General features: G+C 39.3%; 1 protein-coding gene across 1 annotated transcript in view; it reads left to right on the top strand.

Moving 5' to 3' along the window:
• tafa2 (TAFA chemokine like family member 2) overlaps window positions 1–19,108 on the top strand; it is a 204,956-nt gene that overhangs the window by 136,960 nt on the left and 48,888 nt on the right. The window contains exon 2 of the mRNA XM_008111087.3: window positions 5,620–5,726. Coding sequence (XP_008109294.1) covers window positions 5,621–5,726 — 106 coding nt within the window. The 5' untranslated portion in view covers window position 5,620. The remainder of the gene's footprint in view (window positions 1–5,619; window positions 5,727–19,108) is intronic.

Below are 19,108 nucleotides of genomic sequence, written 5' to 3'. Positions count from 1 at the left end.
CTTTTTGTATTACATCAATTTTTAATAATTCTATATAACCAATCCATTTTTATAGCCCATCTCAATCTTATTAGTTAATGTTATTTCACCGAATTTCTTAAATTTTGTATGGGTGCTTAGTACAAAATAGGTAAAGGTAAAGGTTTCCCCTGACGTTAAGTCCAGTCATGTCTGACTCTGGGGGTTGGTGCTCATCTCCATTTCTAAGCCGAAGAGCCAGCGTTGTCTGTAGACACCTCCAAAGTCATGTGGCTGGCATGACTGCATGGAGCGCTGTTACCTTGACGCCGGAGCGGTACCTATTGATCTACTCACATTTTCATGTTTTCGAACTGCTAGGTTGGCAGAAGCTGGAGTTAACAGCGGGCGCTCACTCCGCTCTCAGGATTTGAACCTGCGACCTTTCGGTCTGCAAGTTCAGCAGCTCAGTGCTTTAACACACTTCGCCATTGGGGCTCCAGTACAAATTACAAGGATGTATATTATACAATATTAATAGTAGTAATATTTTCCATCTACAACTCTTGAGTTCAAAAACTCTTCTGATTTAACCATAATGACTCAGTATGATAATATTTTTATAGTTTATTTTTAAATTTTTTCCCAAATAGCTCCCGAAGATGAGATCTCTCAAGCTTCTCTTTCTCGAGGCTTTGTTCCCACTTGCCTCAAGTATCTTGCTCAGTAGTTTCTCCACTTTCTCTATTTCTGGTTCCTGTTTTTCATGTTCTGCAATCTCAATCCATTTCTGTTTTCACCAGGTGGTATTTGAGGTTAAGTTTGAGAATGTTTTTGGACTCCCTGACAGTTTTGCATTCTCTCTGGTTGTTTCATCCACGTTGCCTGTTTCTGGATCGCTGCCTAGGGTCCATTCTGTATGTTCTTGTTCCTAATTCTTATTTTTCCTCTTTGTACACCCTCCTTCTTTTTACCAAACTTAACTGGCTCTCTTTGTTCATTTTCCTCTCTTCCTCTCCCTTTACCAGCTGTAATCCATATTGATCAAGAGCAGTGGGAGTTGCACTCCAAAAACATGTTTCCTAAATCTGAATTCCTGGTTTCAGGCCCCAGGAAGCTTCAATTTCAGAGCTGCGTAGAAAGTGTCATACCAGAATTTTCTCATCACAGAATTTTAAGGACAAGATAGAATAATTTCATCTTCTGCAAAACTCTCAAAAGATATAGGATATGCTATTGAGCAAGCTTAATATCCATATACTTCTGTGACTTTTGCAACATAGTATTCTGATTTCACTTCTTATGGATTTTTCTCCTACCATCATGTCTGTTCTCTCATACTTCGGCTATGGAAAGTTTTGCTCTATCCCAGGTTCTTTGGACATATTTTCTTAATGCCTCTGTGTCTTCTGTCCTAATAGTAAGTGAACTAGAAAATGTGGACATTTTTTAAATTAAGTACATTTAGGTAAAGGTAAAGGTTTCCCCCTAACTTAAGGTCCAGTCGTGTCCAACTCTGGGAGTTGGTGCTCATCTCCATTTCTAAGCCGAAGAGCCGGTGTTGTCCGTAGATACCTCCAAGGTCATGTGGCCAGCATTACTGCATGGAGCACCGTTACCTTCCCGCTGGAGCGGTACTTATTGATCTACTCACATTGGCATGTTTTTGAACTGCTAGGTTGGCAAAAGCTGGGGCTAACAGCGGGCGCTCACTTCACTCCCTGGATTTGAACCTGCGACCTTTCAGTCCGCAAGTTCAGCAGCTCAGCGATTTAATATGCTGCACCACTGGGGGCTCCCTAAGTACATTTAATCAACAATAATTTCTAGAAGATAATAAAAGGCTTTTAAAAGCCACTATGAAAAGGGAACAAAATGTTGAAAACATGAGTTGAAATAATTTTGGAACCCCATGGCTTTCTTTTCATATTTACACTTTTGTCAGCCCCCTTCCCCCAAGCATTGAGTTGCATACCACGTGAATATATTCTCAATTCATGAGGCAGATGAGAAGTGGACAATTATGACCACTACTGTTGGATTGAAACTCCCAACATCTCCTACCACTGTGCTTGATATGGTTAATGGGAGAACTGTGGCACACATTCCTGGGCCAGATGTACTTTTCTGTGTCAATGTGTTCTTTGCACAGGTAGTTTAATTTGTATTCTCTTTGCTACCTTTCCAAGTGAATGTCCATGTCATTTCTTATCTTTAGAATGCATTTAAATGATTTGACTCCCTTTTAAAACTCTGCTCTTTATATACATGGAGGAATATGGTCTTTTGTCTGGTGTCACATTTGCTACCCTGCCTACTAGTTTTGCTTTGATGATACATGAGCTGTTGAGGTTTTGTCTTCATCCTTTCCCCTTTTATTTGAATATATTGGCTTTGCAGCTATTTTGATATGACCTTATAGCTAGGTTTCAGTAGAACACTATCACCATTACACAAAGGTAGAAAGTCTTCTGCCTTTGTGCCTATAATTTAATATTCTCTGGATTTGTCAGGCTATAATTCAACCGAGTAAAATGCTTAAGAAGTCAAACTTTTCACTGAATAATTCAACCTTTCTTTCTTTCTTTTTCTTTTGCTAGGGATGCTAATGATATTTCATGTGAAGTGAGGTGGGGGAAGGAAAGATTAGCAGCTGCAGCAATAGGACTTTTCTCTCTGCATATACTAAGGGGGAGAGTGAAGCCTGGTAGCTTCTATGTGACTGTGGTGACGAATCCAATTTGAGCCAGTTTTGTGTACTCTCAAAAGGTCATTTTGGCTTCAGTACCATGGATAGCTCCTTTAATGTTTGGGCTGAAACCTGGAATAGTTTAAAGGTAAAGGTTTTCCCCTGACGTTAAGTCCAGTCGTGACTGACTCTGGGGTTGGTGCTCATCTCCATTTCTAAGCCGAAGAGCTGGCGTTGTCCGTAGACACCTCCAAGGTCATGTGGCCGGCATGATTGCATGGAGCGCCGTTACCTTCCTGCCGGAGCGGTACCTATTGATCTACTCACATTAGCATGTTTTTGAACTGCTAGGTTGGCAGAAGCTGGGGCTAACAGCGGATGTTCATTCTGCTCCCGGGATTTGAACCTGGCACTTTTTGGTCCTCAAGTTCAGCAGCTCAGCACTTTAACGCACTGTGCCACCAGGGAATCGTTTACTGCCACATTAACATGGGAGTCAGCAATCCCAACTGTACAGAGCCAAAGTTATCTAGTGTTAAGGTTTACTGTTTGAAATCTGCTCCTCCAAATGATGAACAGCTGGACTATATGAAACAGATTTAAACTGTCAGACTGTTGATCCACCTGGCATTGTGTTTTTCTTCCTTGAGTGTCAGTGGTTCTCCTGAGCCTCGAGATAAGAACAGCCTTTTCCTGGTATCTGAGGTATTTTCTAGTGCTTGGAAAATAACCTCGATACAGCACTAAAACTACTTCCCTTCCTGGTAAGACACAAATGTGCATTGTTTAACTAACCCAGATTAGAAGCTAGAGTATTTATTCCCAATGACATTGTAGGGCTGTTTAAATATATAACATTCATGATATATCTTAGAGAGGTAATTCATAGGCATGTGATAACCAAAAGTTCTAGCAAGCATGCTTCTGTTTTTCATATTTACATATGTGTTGGATGCACTTTGCTGTGTGTATCGTTTTTTACAGGGGAGCATAATCACAACAGTCTCCCAGGGAGTTTACAATCTAAATTTTGGGAGATGTGGAAATGGATGCACGAAAGAATGACAATTTGACACCATTAACTAATTCAGGACCTTTAGTTCGATTAATGATGAGGGCATTTCTGCTTTAAAGGTCCAAATAGATATTCTTGATCTTCCTGACAAAAAGATCATCACCCAGAATGACGCCTGAAGCATTTCATGCTCATTTCAGGTTAGATATCGGCATCCAGTTTATAGTGGAAAGGAGAAAAAGATAGATATGGTTCAAGCACCTTTGTGATTTTAAAATAATTGTGTTGACCCTCTAGTTATGTCAATTCAAAGGGGAAATTTCTGGAAAAGTAATCAGGTATGCACTATACAATATTTTCAGATTGATAGGCCTAAATCCAGTTGCCAGTTCTAATTATAGTTGACCCATTCACTAAATGGGTTTTACATAAGCGTTAATTTACCATTCATCAAATTATTCAGTGGATCTGCTCTAACTGGGATCAGCAAAACTGTCTCTGTGTATTTCTCATAAGGAAACTCCAGTGAGTTAAGAAACACTGATTTTATAGAAGACCATCTCCGAAGCAAGTGTATTTTGGATTGCAGTTTAGATGAAAAACTAAAAAAGCCCAGGATTCCCTTTAATAGACAACACTGTGGAATAGTAAGAGGACAGAAATTCCTGGTTTTAGTTGCACTTTCTAGACACAGGAAACCCTGTAATTTATTATTAACTACCCTGATATGCTAAACACTGGGTAGTTATGAATAGTTTATGCTGGGACAAGCTTTGTCTGCCCTGGAATGAGTTGTAAGAGGTACCAGGTGACAACAGATGGAGCTGTAGAGCTGTTGTTGCTTGAGGTCATATCATTACATTCATTTTCCCCCTTCCACTACAATGCTTGCCAAAATAGATTGAGGGCTTGTGTAGTGCTTGCGTTATGCTTAAGATTCTTCCCAGCCAGACATCTGCTGCAATAGATGTGTGTACTTGTTACTATTTGTCTTTCAATACAGAGACTGGGGCAGGGTTGTAACTGTCATTTCCTTGTAACCTTTGACTTGGATTGGTCGCTGAATGCAATGTGGGATCTTTCTGTCCTACAAACATTGCTGGTATACAACGCCTATCATCCTCAGCTAATATATGAAAGGGTTGTTGGTGACAGAGTTTGTAATTCAGTAACATGTGTAAAGCCATAGGTTCTCTGCCCCTATAGGGGATGGCAATGAAATGAGAAATTAAAAGCACATAAACTGACTTTATCTTGAATAACAGTCTTTCTCTTGCTATAATGTGGTTATAATTTTAAGCTTTTTTGTTGTTGTGTGCCTACAAATCAACTCTAACTTCCGAGAAAGTTTGCTGGTACCTGTCTCTGAGTTGACTTTCCCAAGGCCACCATGTCCTTACCCAACTACAACACTTTGCTAACTCCCATTATCAAGCTATAACTGCATTATTAGGACTGTTGTCTTGGTAGCAGAGGTAGGCACTTCCTTTATTCTTCAGAAATTATTGTCTGCCACATCCAACACATGGACAGCCACTATGGCAGTGTCTACCTTTGAGACTAAAAAAAGTCTTAATTGTAGTCTGCTTTCTTCATCACTTGGACACAAATCCTTCATTTGGAGGTGTGCTTTGCCACAAAACTTTAACAGCCAACTACAAGACCAAACCACTGCATTTTGGCAGCAGATTGGGGCTGTGGGAAACCAGAAAAAGAGGGTTGTAATGCATGTGGACCATTAATTATTCTTTGTCCATACTTGGGCTAAGCCAGTATACTGAATTTGATCTAATTGCTTCCTATGGAAAAGGTACTAACAACTCCTTTGTGCTGAATGGTTGAATGTTGGCCAACAAGAATGGAAATGTATTTTAGCTATATTTGTCAAGTTATGAAAAAAATGATAATAGTGAATTAAATATATTCTGATTTTATTTTGTGTATTTTTCCTCTCTAGGATGAATAAAAGATACTTGCAGAAAGCAACAAAAGGGAAACTGCTAATAATAATATTTGTTGTAACACTGTGGGGCAAAATAGCATCTGGAGCAAACCACCACAAAGGTAAGAAATGGCAAGAAATTGTACTATATCATATGATTGCACCTGTTTGCAAAACCTTTAAGACAAAAGGTTTTAGCAAGAATAGAAGAAAACGTTTTAACAGTTTTTATTTTTTTAATGTTTCTTGTGAATGTTTTAGTATAGCAGTGAGTTGAGAAAAGTTTTCTGTAAGTGATGTTACTTCAGTTTCCTACAAATTATCCCTGGAAAGATGTAATGCCCACACTGTTTAATGAATTTTTTTTATCACCATATTTTCTGCTTGCTATCTGAAGATGATAAACTTGAGAAATTGACTAAGCATATAATAAAGTGGCTTCTTTCATAAAAGGCAATTTGTCAAAGGGAACATGGAAATGCTATAAATGAGTTCATGAAATAAGCTACATAAAAAACTATCTTCGGTAACATGCTCTGCTGTAGCATTCCAATTATCTGTACGAAGTTGGGATGGAAGAAAGTTTTGCTTGTTTCATCTTTTGAGAAGAATTTTCAGGATTCTAGAATGTCTTCATAAATTCAGGGAAAAGAGCTGAAGATCTGAAATAATTCAAATGTGGAAAAACCCCATACAGATGAATTGTTCCATCTAGGTACAAGGCATTAAGTACTTGGCCTTTGAATATCTGGCATTGAATCCCTGTGTAGCTCTGTATCCCTGGTGTATAACTATAGTTGTGTAAAGCCTCTTATTCCTTATTAATTTGATGTCAGGAATGCAATGTTTATTTTTTTAAATGAAAGAAAGTGAAATTGATAGATTTCACTAATTCCTAGCACAATTATTATGCTGATATAATTTTTTTCTTGGTAAGGTTTAAGAGAACTTTTTCCATTATCTCTAGTATTTTATGTTGTATCTTTCCCCTTATTGCAATTCACTCCTGTTCTGGCACTATAGATCTATGCTTAATATTTGATAACTGTTCTAGAGAGAATAATTCTCTTTATGACCAGGAAGCTCACTCCAGGGTTCAGTATCCCTTGATCTATTGATTAATGGTATGAAGCTGTGTAGTTCTCAAAAGAACCTACATTTGCTAGATATGATTTTTATTTGCTTTATAATGCTTTTTAAAAACTGTATTTCTCACTTTGTGGTATCCGTGTTTTTTCAGACTGGACGCCTGGAAAGGTGATCGGATAAGCCACAGAAATTTAATTAACATTACTGCGAATAAAAAGGGAAGGAGGATTTGGCACTAAGAAAGGCCAAACTAGATGAGACATTGAAAATCCATTATTGGATTCTCTGTTCCCTTTTCTGCCTTAAAAATAATTGTGAGCAAGGGGAAGGCAGATAGAAGGCAATTTCAATTAAGCTTTTATTGTTAGGGAATGAGATCTTGTATTTTTCTGCACATATGCCAGCAGTGTTTTCCTGATCAAACCATAAATTCTGGGAATAGCAATGTGACCCATTGCAGAAAAGAATATAGGCTCCATTGGCACTGTAGGACCAGGTCAAACTGGATCCTCCCATGGCTGCTTTGAAGAAAAAAAAAATCTGGAAAACATGATCATGCAGTTCTTGTATTTTAGTTGGCTGAACTCAAAATTTTACATCTCTTTTAGAATCTTTGGGGCTTCATATATGTTGTTTGATATTATTATAGTTGTAAGATAAATATTTACTAGGAGAGCTCTGTAGAACAATCTCTTCAAAAAAGTTCAAACTTTTTTTGTTTAAAAAAATATTTTATATGTAAGTAAATTCTTCTCTGATAACCGTAATGGGCATAGAGTGCATCAACATCCAGAGCCGGTCCTAGGTATTTTTCAAGTGTAGTGAACAGAATTTTGGCGACCCCCCCCCCAAAAAAAACCAATCACTGAAAAATAAAAGTGTTGGATAAGCGAAAATGTTGGATAATAAGGAGGGATTAAGGAAAAGCCTATTAAACATCAAATTACATTAAGATTTTACAAATTAAGCACCAAAACATGTTTTACAACAAATCAACAGAAAAAGCAGTCTCGACTGCGCCCCCATATGTTTTGTGCCCGAAGCGACCGCTTAATTCGCCTCATTGTTGGACCGGCTCTGTCAACATTCACAGAATTAATGCAGTTCAATGCCACTTTAATTACCATGGCATTATGCTATGGAATCCTGGGATTTGTAGTTTAGTGAGGCATCAGCACTAGGCTTGTGCATTGTGGCTGAACCTCAATCTGTTTCTGCTGGCTAAACTCCGGGAGACCTGCCAATCCTTTTTTGCGTGCCTCCCGAAAACAGGTGGGTTACTGAATAGCCATTTCTGGTCCGCAGCCAAAAGATCCAGAAAGATCCGGACCATTGGTGGGAATGGGAAACTTATGAGGCTCCCCTTTCCATTCCTGGGATCCTTTTCTTTCTTCCTTTCAAGGGAGCCTGAGTTTGAGCAACTAGGTTAAGGAAGCATCCTTCCTGGAACCCTTTCCTATCTTCCTTTCAAGGGAGTCTGGGTTTGAAGAACGGGGTTAAGGAAGCATTGTTCCTGGGACCTTTTCCTTAGACACAGCTTGCATAAGACATGTCACATGTCTTCTATTCTAATTGGCCCAACAAGCAGGGCTCACAAGGAAACCCTGTAAGAGCAGCACAAAGCAGCCTCTCTGCACCGTTTGGTCCAAATGGGGAGGAGGAGCCGTGATTGGCTGCCATGTGGTCTTGTAACATACAAAAATATGTGATGACTGAGCCCTTACCATTACAGCCATCTGGCCAAGCCAAACAAGCCGAATTGGCCAAAAGGAACCAACCACACAGAATCCGTTCACAAGCCTAATCAGCACTCTTTAGCAAAGAAGGCTATAAAGACTTGTAGAACTCCAAGTCTCAGGGTGTCATAGCACTGAGCCATGATAGTTCAAGTGGTGTGGAACTGCATTAATTCTATTGTATATATTGTATACCCTTGGTCTTCTTTTAAAAGGTATCTGAGAATATACTTACTATGGTGCATTTTAATTTGTTCTAAATATTTTCTTATTTTTTTTTGGGGGGGGGAACTGCAATGTTTAATCTTCTTTTGATTAATTTTTTGGCTTAGACCTGAAGAGCCCCATTGGACATATATTATGGGTTTATTTTTATTTATTTATTTACAGTATTTATATTCCGCCCTTCTCACCCCAAAGGGGACTCAGGGCAGATTACAATGAACACATATATGGCAAACATTCAATGCCAACAGACAAACAACATACAATATAGACAGACACAGAGGCATTTAACATTTTTCCAGCTTCACGATTCCAGCCACAGGGGGAGCTGTTGCTTCACCGTCCACTAGTGGCTGTACTTCCTCATTCCTTTCTTCGTGTTTTGCTGGCAGTTTTATGGTGTTGTAAATTAGTCAAATTAGCCTCCCCGCATAAAGCGTACCTAAATTTCCCTACTTGACAGATGCAACTGTCTTTCGGGGCTGCATAGGTCGACAGCAAGCCGGGCTATTTAATGGTCGGGGGTTTAACCTGACCCGGGCTTTGAACTCATGACCTCTCGGTCAGTAGTGATTTATTGCAGCTGGTTACTAGCCAGCTGCGCCACAGCTGCTTTGGAGCTCCTCTTTCTTTTTGCCCAAAGTAGATTCTGACACTCTATGAACAGTAATCTGTAAAGATATTCTGATTTCAGAGGGTGGAGCAGAATTTTGTGAAAAATAATTGGGTGAGGAGAGGGGAAAAAGCTTCAAGCTTCACTCTGCTTTAAAAAAATCTTATAAAATCTGAGTTAAAAAGGAAAATGGTGCTATTAAAATATGACATGAGCAGGCTGTTGGCTCTATTGTCATTGGGGTGGTAATTCTGCTCTGAGTTTTAGTTCAGACTTTAGTTCAGAGTACTCTTTCAGTGTAGTGTTCAGCTCCTTGGATAGCTCCTTTAAAGAAATAAAATCAGAGTGCATTCACCACTGGCACACGTGCTATGAGACACAAAGCAGTAAAATGTGCTACTTTTAAGGTTGCCATCTTTTTACTAGTTTTACTATTCTGATACTGACAACGCAAAAATACAATGACATTTGCTTCAGCTAAATTCTTCCCTCTGCTTTATACTGTTTGCTGGGAAAAGTGTTTGTTGCTAAATATATGAACAGCAGACTACTGTTAACCAGCTTGGCAGAGGCAGTAAAAGTTGCCAGCCAAAGAACCTCTCAAGACTCTTCGAATGTGACTGTGACAAAGGATTAAAACTCATCCAGCTAGTTGCTTGCATATTGCCCTGCTGCATATTTCCTATTACTGTGACTAGAGGTTAAGCCAACTGAAGGGGAGGAAAGGATTCACTAAAGACATTATGTGCACTTGATTGATGTACTCTCATATACTGGAGAGGTTGCATACATGTCAGGTATACCATTGTATTGAAACGTGTTTTGTGAAGCCTACTCATGGGTAAATGTCAAAAGCGGATTCATGCTAGGCTCAGTATGTGTTGTGTCTGTAAACTCATGTGACTAACTCAGGACTGGGTAACATAGTTAAAAGTCTGCAATGACTGCTACAAGTGTTAACAACCTGTACAAAAAATAAGACTATGTGTAACTTGTTCCTATAATCCTACATTAGGGTTGCTGTGAGTTTTCCAGGCTGTATGGCCATGTTACGGCAGCATTCTCTCCTGATGCTTTGCTCACACCTATGGCAGGCATCCTCTGAGGTTGTGAGGTCTGTTGAATATAGGCCTCACAACCTCTGAGAATGCCTGCTATTGATGTGAGTGAAATTTCAGGAGAAAATGCTTCTGAAACATGGCCATACAGCCTGGAACACTCACAGCAACCCAGTGATTCTGGTCATGAAAGCCTTCGACAACACAATCCTACATTATTTTAAATATAGCCAAGAACTCTGGGTAACACTTCAAAGAATTCCCATGGAGTAACCAACAGCACATTCTTAGTTTCAGTTATGTGCTGTTATATCTCACATTACTTTTTCCATGTAGTTTCCAATTATTGCCCACAAGGAAATCTCATGTTGAGATAAACACCCATTTTAGAATATGAAAGTATAAGTTGTCCCGTGTGCCATTTTTCTAAACAGTCTTGGACATTAGTATATCATACTTGCCAAATTCACAACTGTGCTGAGCTTCCAGAACTGCTTAAATGTTAACAAAGTTGCATTCCATCTAACAGCTTTGGCCACATAATTAGAATATATTACCAAGACTTACTGTTGAATGAAATGAGAACTGGAGTTCCAGTTGTTTTTCTGATGTTCTCACCCTGGTGTCTTGATAGCAGCTAATGTGAAAGTGTGTTGCTGCAAGACAGTATTACAGCATAAAGCTATCATAAAAATGTGAATTTAAGAAAATGCTAATTTTTACTAGATGTACTTTTCTCATTTTGATTTCTTTTTAAAATAACAGCAAGAACAAATATTATGCCTTGAGTCACCCTGCCATTTCCACATTCATTGGGAGAAACTATTAATGTCCAAGATTGTCTATCATGACTTATCTCATATATGCAGGTAAAGCTCAATTAATGAAATAAATGTGTTTCTGGGCATTACTTCTTTAACAGAAACTTTAACACCAGAGGTAGAAAGAACATGGAAAGAACAGGGATAGGTTCCTGTACTATAGAAAGAAAGAGCAGTTCAACATATTTCAACAACTACTTTATTCAAACAATATGCATATGTGAAAGGTCAGATAAGCCTTGCACAAGTAAACACAAATATTTTTAGTGTTCAAAAGCTTCTTCCAAAATGTAAACAGGGATGACTGCATGTCTCTGTTGAGGCAGACTCATGTGTTTTCTCATTTTTTTTCCATTTCATCCATCACACATGTTTAGTAAGAGATTTTGGACAGCTGTTGTAGGCAGGCACACATAGCTATTGTAGTACCACCTATTGATTCCCCAGACGTTCTCTTACTAAATATTCCATACCCCAAACCATAACTTTCATAGAGTGGTTGTTTCTTCTTCTTCCCCAGCTGTCCCTACAAATAATAAAGTCTGCAATATGAACATGCTTCTGACAATGTCTTTGAAATCATGTGCAAGAGTATAATTGGTTCATAATGTATATTTCAGTTATTTTTTACTTCTTATTGCGAGGTGCCTTCAAGTCATTTCTGACATATGGTGATACAAAAGCGACTCTATCACAAGATTTCTTGGAAGAATTACTGGTAGTTCAAAGGGGGGTTGCCTTTGTCTTCTTCTGAGGCTTATGTGTCATTTGCTCAAGGTCACCCAGAGGGATTCCATGGTCATGGGGAAATTTGAATTCTGTTCTTCAGGTGTTCTATTCCAGCACTCAAACCACTACTCTGTCATGGTTTGCAAAGGCACTATGTTGATACTGTTTCTGTTCTGCTGCTGCAGAACCAGTGTGGACAAGTTTTTCGTTGCTGACTGAGTACTGCTGGTGAAGAAAGCAGTGTACTCAGACAGAGGCCTTGCTATTTTGAGGCCTGTTTGCTGCTGAGCAAAGAGGGAAACAAACCAGGACTGTATTCTTCTCTGAAGCAGATTTGTAGACTGAGAAAGGGCTATTTATGACCGTGATCAGATGGACAATTGTAAATACTATTGTTTTTGATCTCTTGGAATCAGTAAAGTTCCTATATTTTTGTTCTGAAAACCTGGCATGCTATTATTCTGCGGGTGATTCTGGATTATGGGCACATGTAAGAGCTTCCATTTATCATCATCAATCTGCTACATACTCCACATGTGTGTTTGCACATCTGTAAGTGTCTGCATGAATAAGGAGCAGTTTTGGGGCAAATTCAGAAGCGGATAAAGAAATGTGAGTGAATATGTAAATAACTGTCACAGAAAATAGGTCAAGAATTGTGGTGTGCTACCCAGGATGATGAGCCCTCAGTGGCACAGTGGGATAACCTGCTGAGCTGCTGAATTTGCTGACTGAAAGGTTGACGGTTCGAATCCGAGGAGTGGGGTGAGCTCCCGCTGTTAGCTCCAGCTTCTGCCAACCTAGCAGTTCGAAAACATGCAAATGTGAGTAGATCACATTTGCAGGCGGAAACGTAATGGCGCTCAATACAGTAATGTATTGTAATGTATGTAATGTATCACATGACCTTGGAGGTGTCTACAGACAACGCCTGCTCTTTGGCTTAGAAATGGAGATGAACACCAACCCTCAGAGTCGGACACGACTAGACTTCATGTCAGGGGAAAACCTTTACCTTTACCTGCCCAGGGTATTTCAAATTTTAGGAACAGATATAATGTAAAAGCAATTAGGAAGTGCAGCCAATTATTCAGAGGACTGGTGGCCTCTTAATTGCAGGACATAGACAGTCATTTGCTGAGATTGTTTTTAGCTCAAGATTTTCTATACTAATGTGAGGTTGTATGAGATGGAGGCAGTGCCAGTTTGGGTGCCTCCCGTGTCAGTGAAATAATGAATCATCACCAGATTTTAGTGTAATTTGCAAAAGAGCTTTTGGAAAGCTGACTCACATCCCCAAAATAACTCTGAAGTTCAGACAAAAATCTGGACCAGGTTTTTTACCTTGCTGACATGGAGCCAACAGCTGCTTTCGAATGGCCATGGGAACTGAAAATGTGCAACAATCGTAACACTGGTTCTGAAGTTGTAATAGTTGATTCCTTTACTAAACATATGTGTGTATTTGAGGCTGATCTCACATTCATGGCTTTTTGACTGCTTGGTAGAACCTTTGAACCAGTTTACTGTCTTCGATGTATCAATTTTACAAATGCATAATTCCTTAATAATATATTAAATCTACTTTGAGGTTTTTTTTTTTTTACATCATACACATAATTCTGAGTTGATTTGTATTCTGTGAATGAGATTAGGTGCTTGAATTATTGGTTCATACTCATTCTTGTTTTGTCCTTGTGGCACATGTATTCATTTGTATTTTGATACATTAATTGAAGTGATTACATTCATCGATGGGGAGTTACCTTCTTTTTGGGCTAGCAGTCCAACATTTCTCCTGAACATTCAGTGTGTTTTACAACTGAGATACTACAGGAAATAAATTCAGGATTTATAATATTGTTACAAAGACTTTGGGTAAAAAGCCTATCTGATGGCACATTAACCTGAAAAAACAATCATTTTAATTCTGCAAGCTGACATTGATCTAATTAGTATCTGACTATTTTGAATTCATCATATCCATATAAAAACAAAACGATTAATTTTTTATTGCACATTTAAATTCTCAAATCTAACAGTTTGAATCCCAACCCGAGTTTGAAACATCTGTCATCTCAAAGGCAGATACTGTTCGGCCCACACGACAGTGTTTCTGTGGTTCCCTGCTGATTTTGTCTTATATATTCTCTCATATTCTGTTATCTTTTCTGTTCATATACCTGGCAGATGTTCTGGGGCAAGTAATATAATTAAGTATCCAAAAGTTTCCTTCTTCCAGATGCCTTATTTTCCTCAATAGTCATTCATTAGAAATGCAGAGCCAAGTTTCTACTTTGTAAAGTGAAAAACTTGGATGTCTTGCTTTTCTTTTTTTAATGAAATTTCAACTGCTAACCCTCACCATTTTCAGAATGCCTTAGGGGGTGGGGAAAAGGTTTTTCCTTCTAGTTAATGAAAAGTTTTAGAGAAAATTGTGAGGTTTTCAGAGCAGCTGGAGAACTTTTTTTCTGTTAGGCAACTTGGTGGCTTGGTCAGTCTTAACACTTTATCACTTTATCGAGCAGTGGTTCTCATCCTTCCAAACGCCGCAGCCCCTTAATACAGTTCCTCATGTTGTGGTGACCCCCCCACCATAAAATTATTTTTGTTGCTACTTCATAACTGTAATTTTCCTACTGTTATGAATGGTAATGTAAATATCTGATATGCAGGATGAATTTTCATTCACTGGACCAAATTTGGCACAAATACCTTATAAACCCAAATTTGAATACTGGTGGGGTTGGGGGGGGGTGATTTTGCCGTTTGAGAGTTGTAGTTGTTGGGATTTATAGTTAACCTACAATCAAAGAGGATTCTGAACTCCAACAATGATAGAATCGAACCAAACTTGGCACACAGAACTCTCATGACCAACAGAAAACACTGGAAGGGTTTGGTGGGCATTGACCTTGAGTTTAAGAGTAGTAGTTCACCTACATCCAGAGAAAACTGTGGACTCAAACAATGATGGATCTGGACCAAACTTGGCATGAATATTCAATATGCCCAAATGTGAACACTGGTGGAGTTTGAAGAAAATAGACCTTGACATTTGGGAGTTATAGTTGCTTACAATCAAAGAGCCCCTTGGACTCCACCAACGATAGAATTGAGCCAAACTTCCCACACAGAACCCCCATGACCAACAGAAAATATTGGAGGGATTTGGGAGGAATTGACAGTGATTTCGGGAGATGCAGTTCACCTACCTCCGGAGAGCACTGTGCACTCAAATGATTATGTATCTGGACCAAATTTGGCACAAATACCTGATATGCCGAAATTTGAATACTGCTGGGGTTGGGGGGTGATTGATTTTGTCATTTGGGAGTTGTAGTTGCTGTGATTAACCTACAACCAAAGATCACTCTGAACTCAGCCCACAATGGATCTGCACCAAACTTGACACACTACCTACATGGCTAACATTGAATACTGGAGGGGTTGGGCAGGGTTGTTTTTTAATTCTGGGAGTCGTGTTTCACCAGCACTCAGAGAGTACTCTGCACCAAACTGGTGATGGAACTAGTAAACCTGCCACACATACCCAACATACCAAACTTTGAATACTAGTGGGGTTTCAAGGGGTGCTTTCCCTTGCCTTGAAGGGACTCTCTGGCGTGAGCCTCCTTCAATCCTCGTGAATTTTCCCTCACTCTGCATGCGCACTACACTACCATGCGCCAAGCATGCTTGCTCTCCCCTCCCTGCTTGAAATCTCAGAAACAGCCCTCTCCTTGGCTGAGTGGCCAGCTGAGAGGCCGGCCAGTTATAGCAGGAGGAGGTCTTTTGGTGGGAGGATTTGCCATCTATTTTAAAAAAGGAAGAGAAGGACAAGCTGGGAGATCTTCAGCCTTCTCTGCCAAAGGGATTCTTAAGATCATTAGAAATATGTGTTTTCTGATGGTCTTTGTGACCCCCCCCCCAGGGGTCCTGACCCCCCAGGTTGAGAAACCCTCATATAGAGGGTTTATAGAGCATGGGGGATAAAGACAAATGTGCTGCATACTTGTTAGTCGACAATTGAAAGATACCTGCATGTCAGCAAAGCAAATGATTGTACATTAGAGTTGCTTTACCTGGTGCTGCTGCCTCCTTCTCCTTTAGCTTTGAAAAGTAACCAAGCATTCCAGAGCCAAATATTTAACATGGAAGGTTAAGTCAGACAGTGTGAAAAGATTATCTCCTTTCCCCGACCTCAAACTGACCAGAGGGAAGAGTATGTATGACAACCCTCACTTTCTGATTCTGAGAGATGGAACCTTCTAGCTTATGCATCTGATGGTGAGGATGCCTTGTTAATTCCTTTTGCTGGGGACAAAAAGTCTGGAAGGAGGTGCATATACAAGTATACAAGATGGGCAAATGCCAGAATATTATACTTTGGCTAACACATATGTCTTCTTCAGCTGAAAAGCCAGGCTCAAAGAGGGGCTAAAATACACCTTTTTATTATATGTATTTCATCCAGCAATAGTATTTTATCCGTTAGCAGTATTGTCCATATATGCTACTATATCTGTTATAATGGTATTAGCTCCTTTTTGATATAATATTCATGCAAGACTCCTGGAGCCACTGGGGGGAGCAAGTTTGATAGTAATTCGTTTCTTTTATTTAGAATCATAGAATTATAACCTTTTGGATTGTTGAACAACACTTCAAACAACATATTATCAGAATTTAGTCTGGATCTACACTGCCATATAATCCAATATCTGATCTCAGATAATCTGCTTTGAACTGGATTATATGAGTCTACACTGCCATATAATCCAGTTCAAAGAAGATAATCTAGGATCAGAAACTGGATTATATGACAGAGTAGATCCAACCTAAAAAAAAGAAAACTTTAATATTTTGTATTTGGTCAGTCATGATTTATGTTTATTGTTATTTAAGTTTCTGAAAAAAATATAAACTTTTGATAATGTGACTGATGTTGAATGGGAAAGATTCGAAAACCTATACAGTTTTCCTTGACCGCAAATAACATTTTCCGTTTGTTGTATTATCTCAATAGAGAATCTGAACAAACCCAACCTTTCTTTTAGGGAAGAAAGTCTCACATTTGAAGGTTACAGAAGCCTATTTTGAAATAACAAGGCTGTGATCCAGATAAATAGGAAAAAATTGAAGTTCAAGCTGATGTCTTTACTGTCGTGTCAGGAGCGACTAGAGAAACTGAAAGTCGCTTCTGGTGTGAGAGAATTGGTCATCTGTAAGGATGTTGCCCAGGGGACTCCCAGATGTTTTTGATGTTTTTACCATTCTTGTGAGAGGCTCTCTCATGCCCCTGCATGGAGCTGGAGCGGATAGAGGGAGCTCATCTGTGCTCTTCCCAGGTTGGATTAAAACCGGCAGCCTTCAAGTCAGCAACCCAACCTTCGAGTCATCAGTCCTGCGGGCACAAGAGTTTAACCCACTGCGCCACTGGGAAGCTCAACAATTCTTCTTATATAAGATGCAGATATTTTGCCACTGTTTGGGAGCTATGAACCTTTCATAAAGGACACATCCCTTGATTTATTTCCATGATATTGAGGGGTGTGGTGAATGGAGGAGGGAAATGCATTTCTACGCCTGGTTATTCTTGTAGCTATTTGATGTAGAAGAGGCAGCTGTATGGGGAAAATAACAACAAAAACAGTTTCTTCACTTTATTTTAAGAGAGGAACTGCAGAGGTTCTTGGGGGAAGTACTGGGTTCTGGGTGCTTTTGGTGAATGAGATGGTAATATTTTCACATGTGTATCAGGAATTTCTTCATGATACGGGGGCAATAAAATGCCTGCAAATCGCAATTGATTGGGTTAAGAAGCTTTTGCGAACTGATAGGTGTATTTCAGACCACACAAAAGTGGGATCCCATGGACACATGCAGCCTGTGGACCATATCCCAATGTTAATTCTGGAACCTGTATATATCACAAATTCTTTTCTTCTATACTGTCTGCAGAGTCCTTCCCTTTCCCCCCTATATTTCAAAATATAGGCTATCTTCAGTGAAGACTTTGTCTTTTTTCAAGTCAGATGACTGGACAGATAGCTGGATGGCCATCTTTTGGGGGTGCTTTGAATGCGATTTTCCTGCTTCTTGGCAGGGGATTGGACTGGATGGCCCATGAGGTCTCTCCCAACTCTATGATTCTAAGTCAGGACCTGTTATATAAAATTTAACCTCTGGATTGACTCTTGTGGATGAGAGATTGCAATAAAAGGGCCAGAGGAAAACGTGGAGAGAATGAAAATTAACCAACTAGATAGGCATACACGTCGGACAGCAGTGGAAAGTTAATTGACTCATATTGTGAGATAAAAACCGTTTGTCCTTATTAAAGCTGCAAAATACAGTTTTATATCTCCTGGTGAGTTCCTGTTAGGTGTCCCACCTATTGGAATATGTCTAGGTTTTCTTTTCAAGGATGCCAGACTTAAGTGAGAGAGTTGTTCCCTAGTGTTCCCCAGTGTTTTTGAAATATTGCTGTATTGATGTTAGATTTGTGTCCAGATTTTCCTTTGTGTGGAAACTAGGCTATTTTTCCTATATAAAATGCAATAGAACATTGCCAACTGATGATGATATATATCACACTGAAGGAAGAGCTGGTAATTACAAGTCAAAAATTAAAAATTAGGCTATCACAATTTTGGTAGCATTGCAGATGAAACAATTCCAGTAACTGTAGACTATAGGATAGGCAATGGTACATTAGGGGACAGGTTGAGAGATACGATTTCTTCATACTATTACAAGTAGACTGCAATTTTGTCTCAGTCAATTTTCTATCTTCACTGGAGTGTTAGGAACCTTTAAAACAAAGCTCTTGAGTTGTACACAGGAAAAATCCATAATAGCAGGGATGCGTTCAGCCCCCTTTGCAAGCTGAATCCTTTGCACTCCTTTTCAAAAACCACCTGTTTTTCTGTTCATGCGAGTTTACCTCTTAGACTTTGTTTAGGTATGTTATTGATTCATCAGCCCTATGGCTTAGAGACTCACTATTTATATGGGATCAATAATGTGAAGGGAAGGTTACACCAAAGGAGATCTCTTTAAAAGAGGATTTCGGCAGACTAACAATGTGTCTTGTTAGTCCCTTTCCCATCTCCCAAAAAGGCCTGACTATAGTTACTCCCATGATTCTGTTCATCAAACAGCTTTGCCTGAAGCCCACTGAATGAAGCTGAACTTTAAAATTAAGACCTTTATTTCAGGCAGCAAGCG

The sequence above is a fragment of the Anolis carolinensis genome, chromosome 5 (genome assembly GCF_035594765.1).
Source record: "Anolis carolinensis isolate JA03-04 chromosome 5, rAnoCar3.1.pri, whole genome shotgun sequence".
Taxonomy (NCBI): Eukaryota; Metazoa; Chordata; class Lepidosauria; order Squamata; family Dactyloidae; genus Anolis; species Anolis carolinensis.
This window is presented reverse-complemented; position numbering and strand designations above follow the sequence as displayed.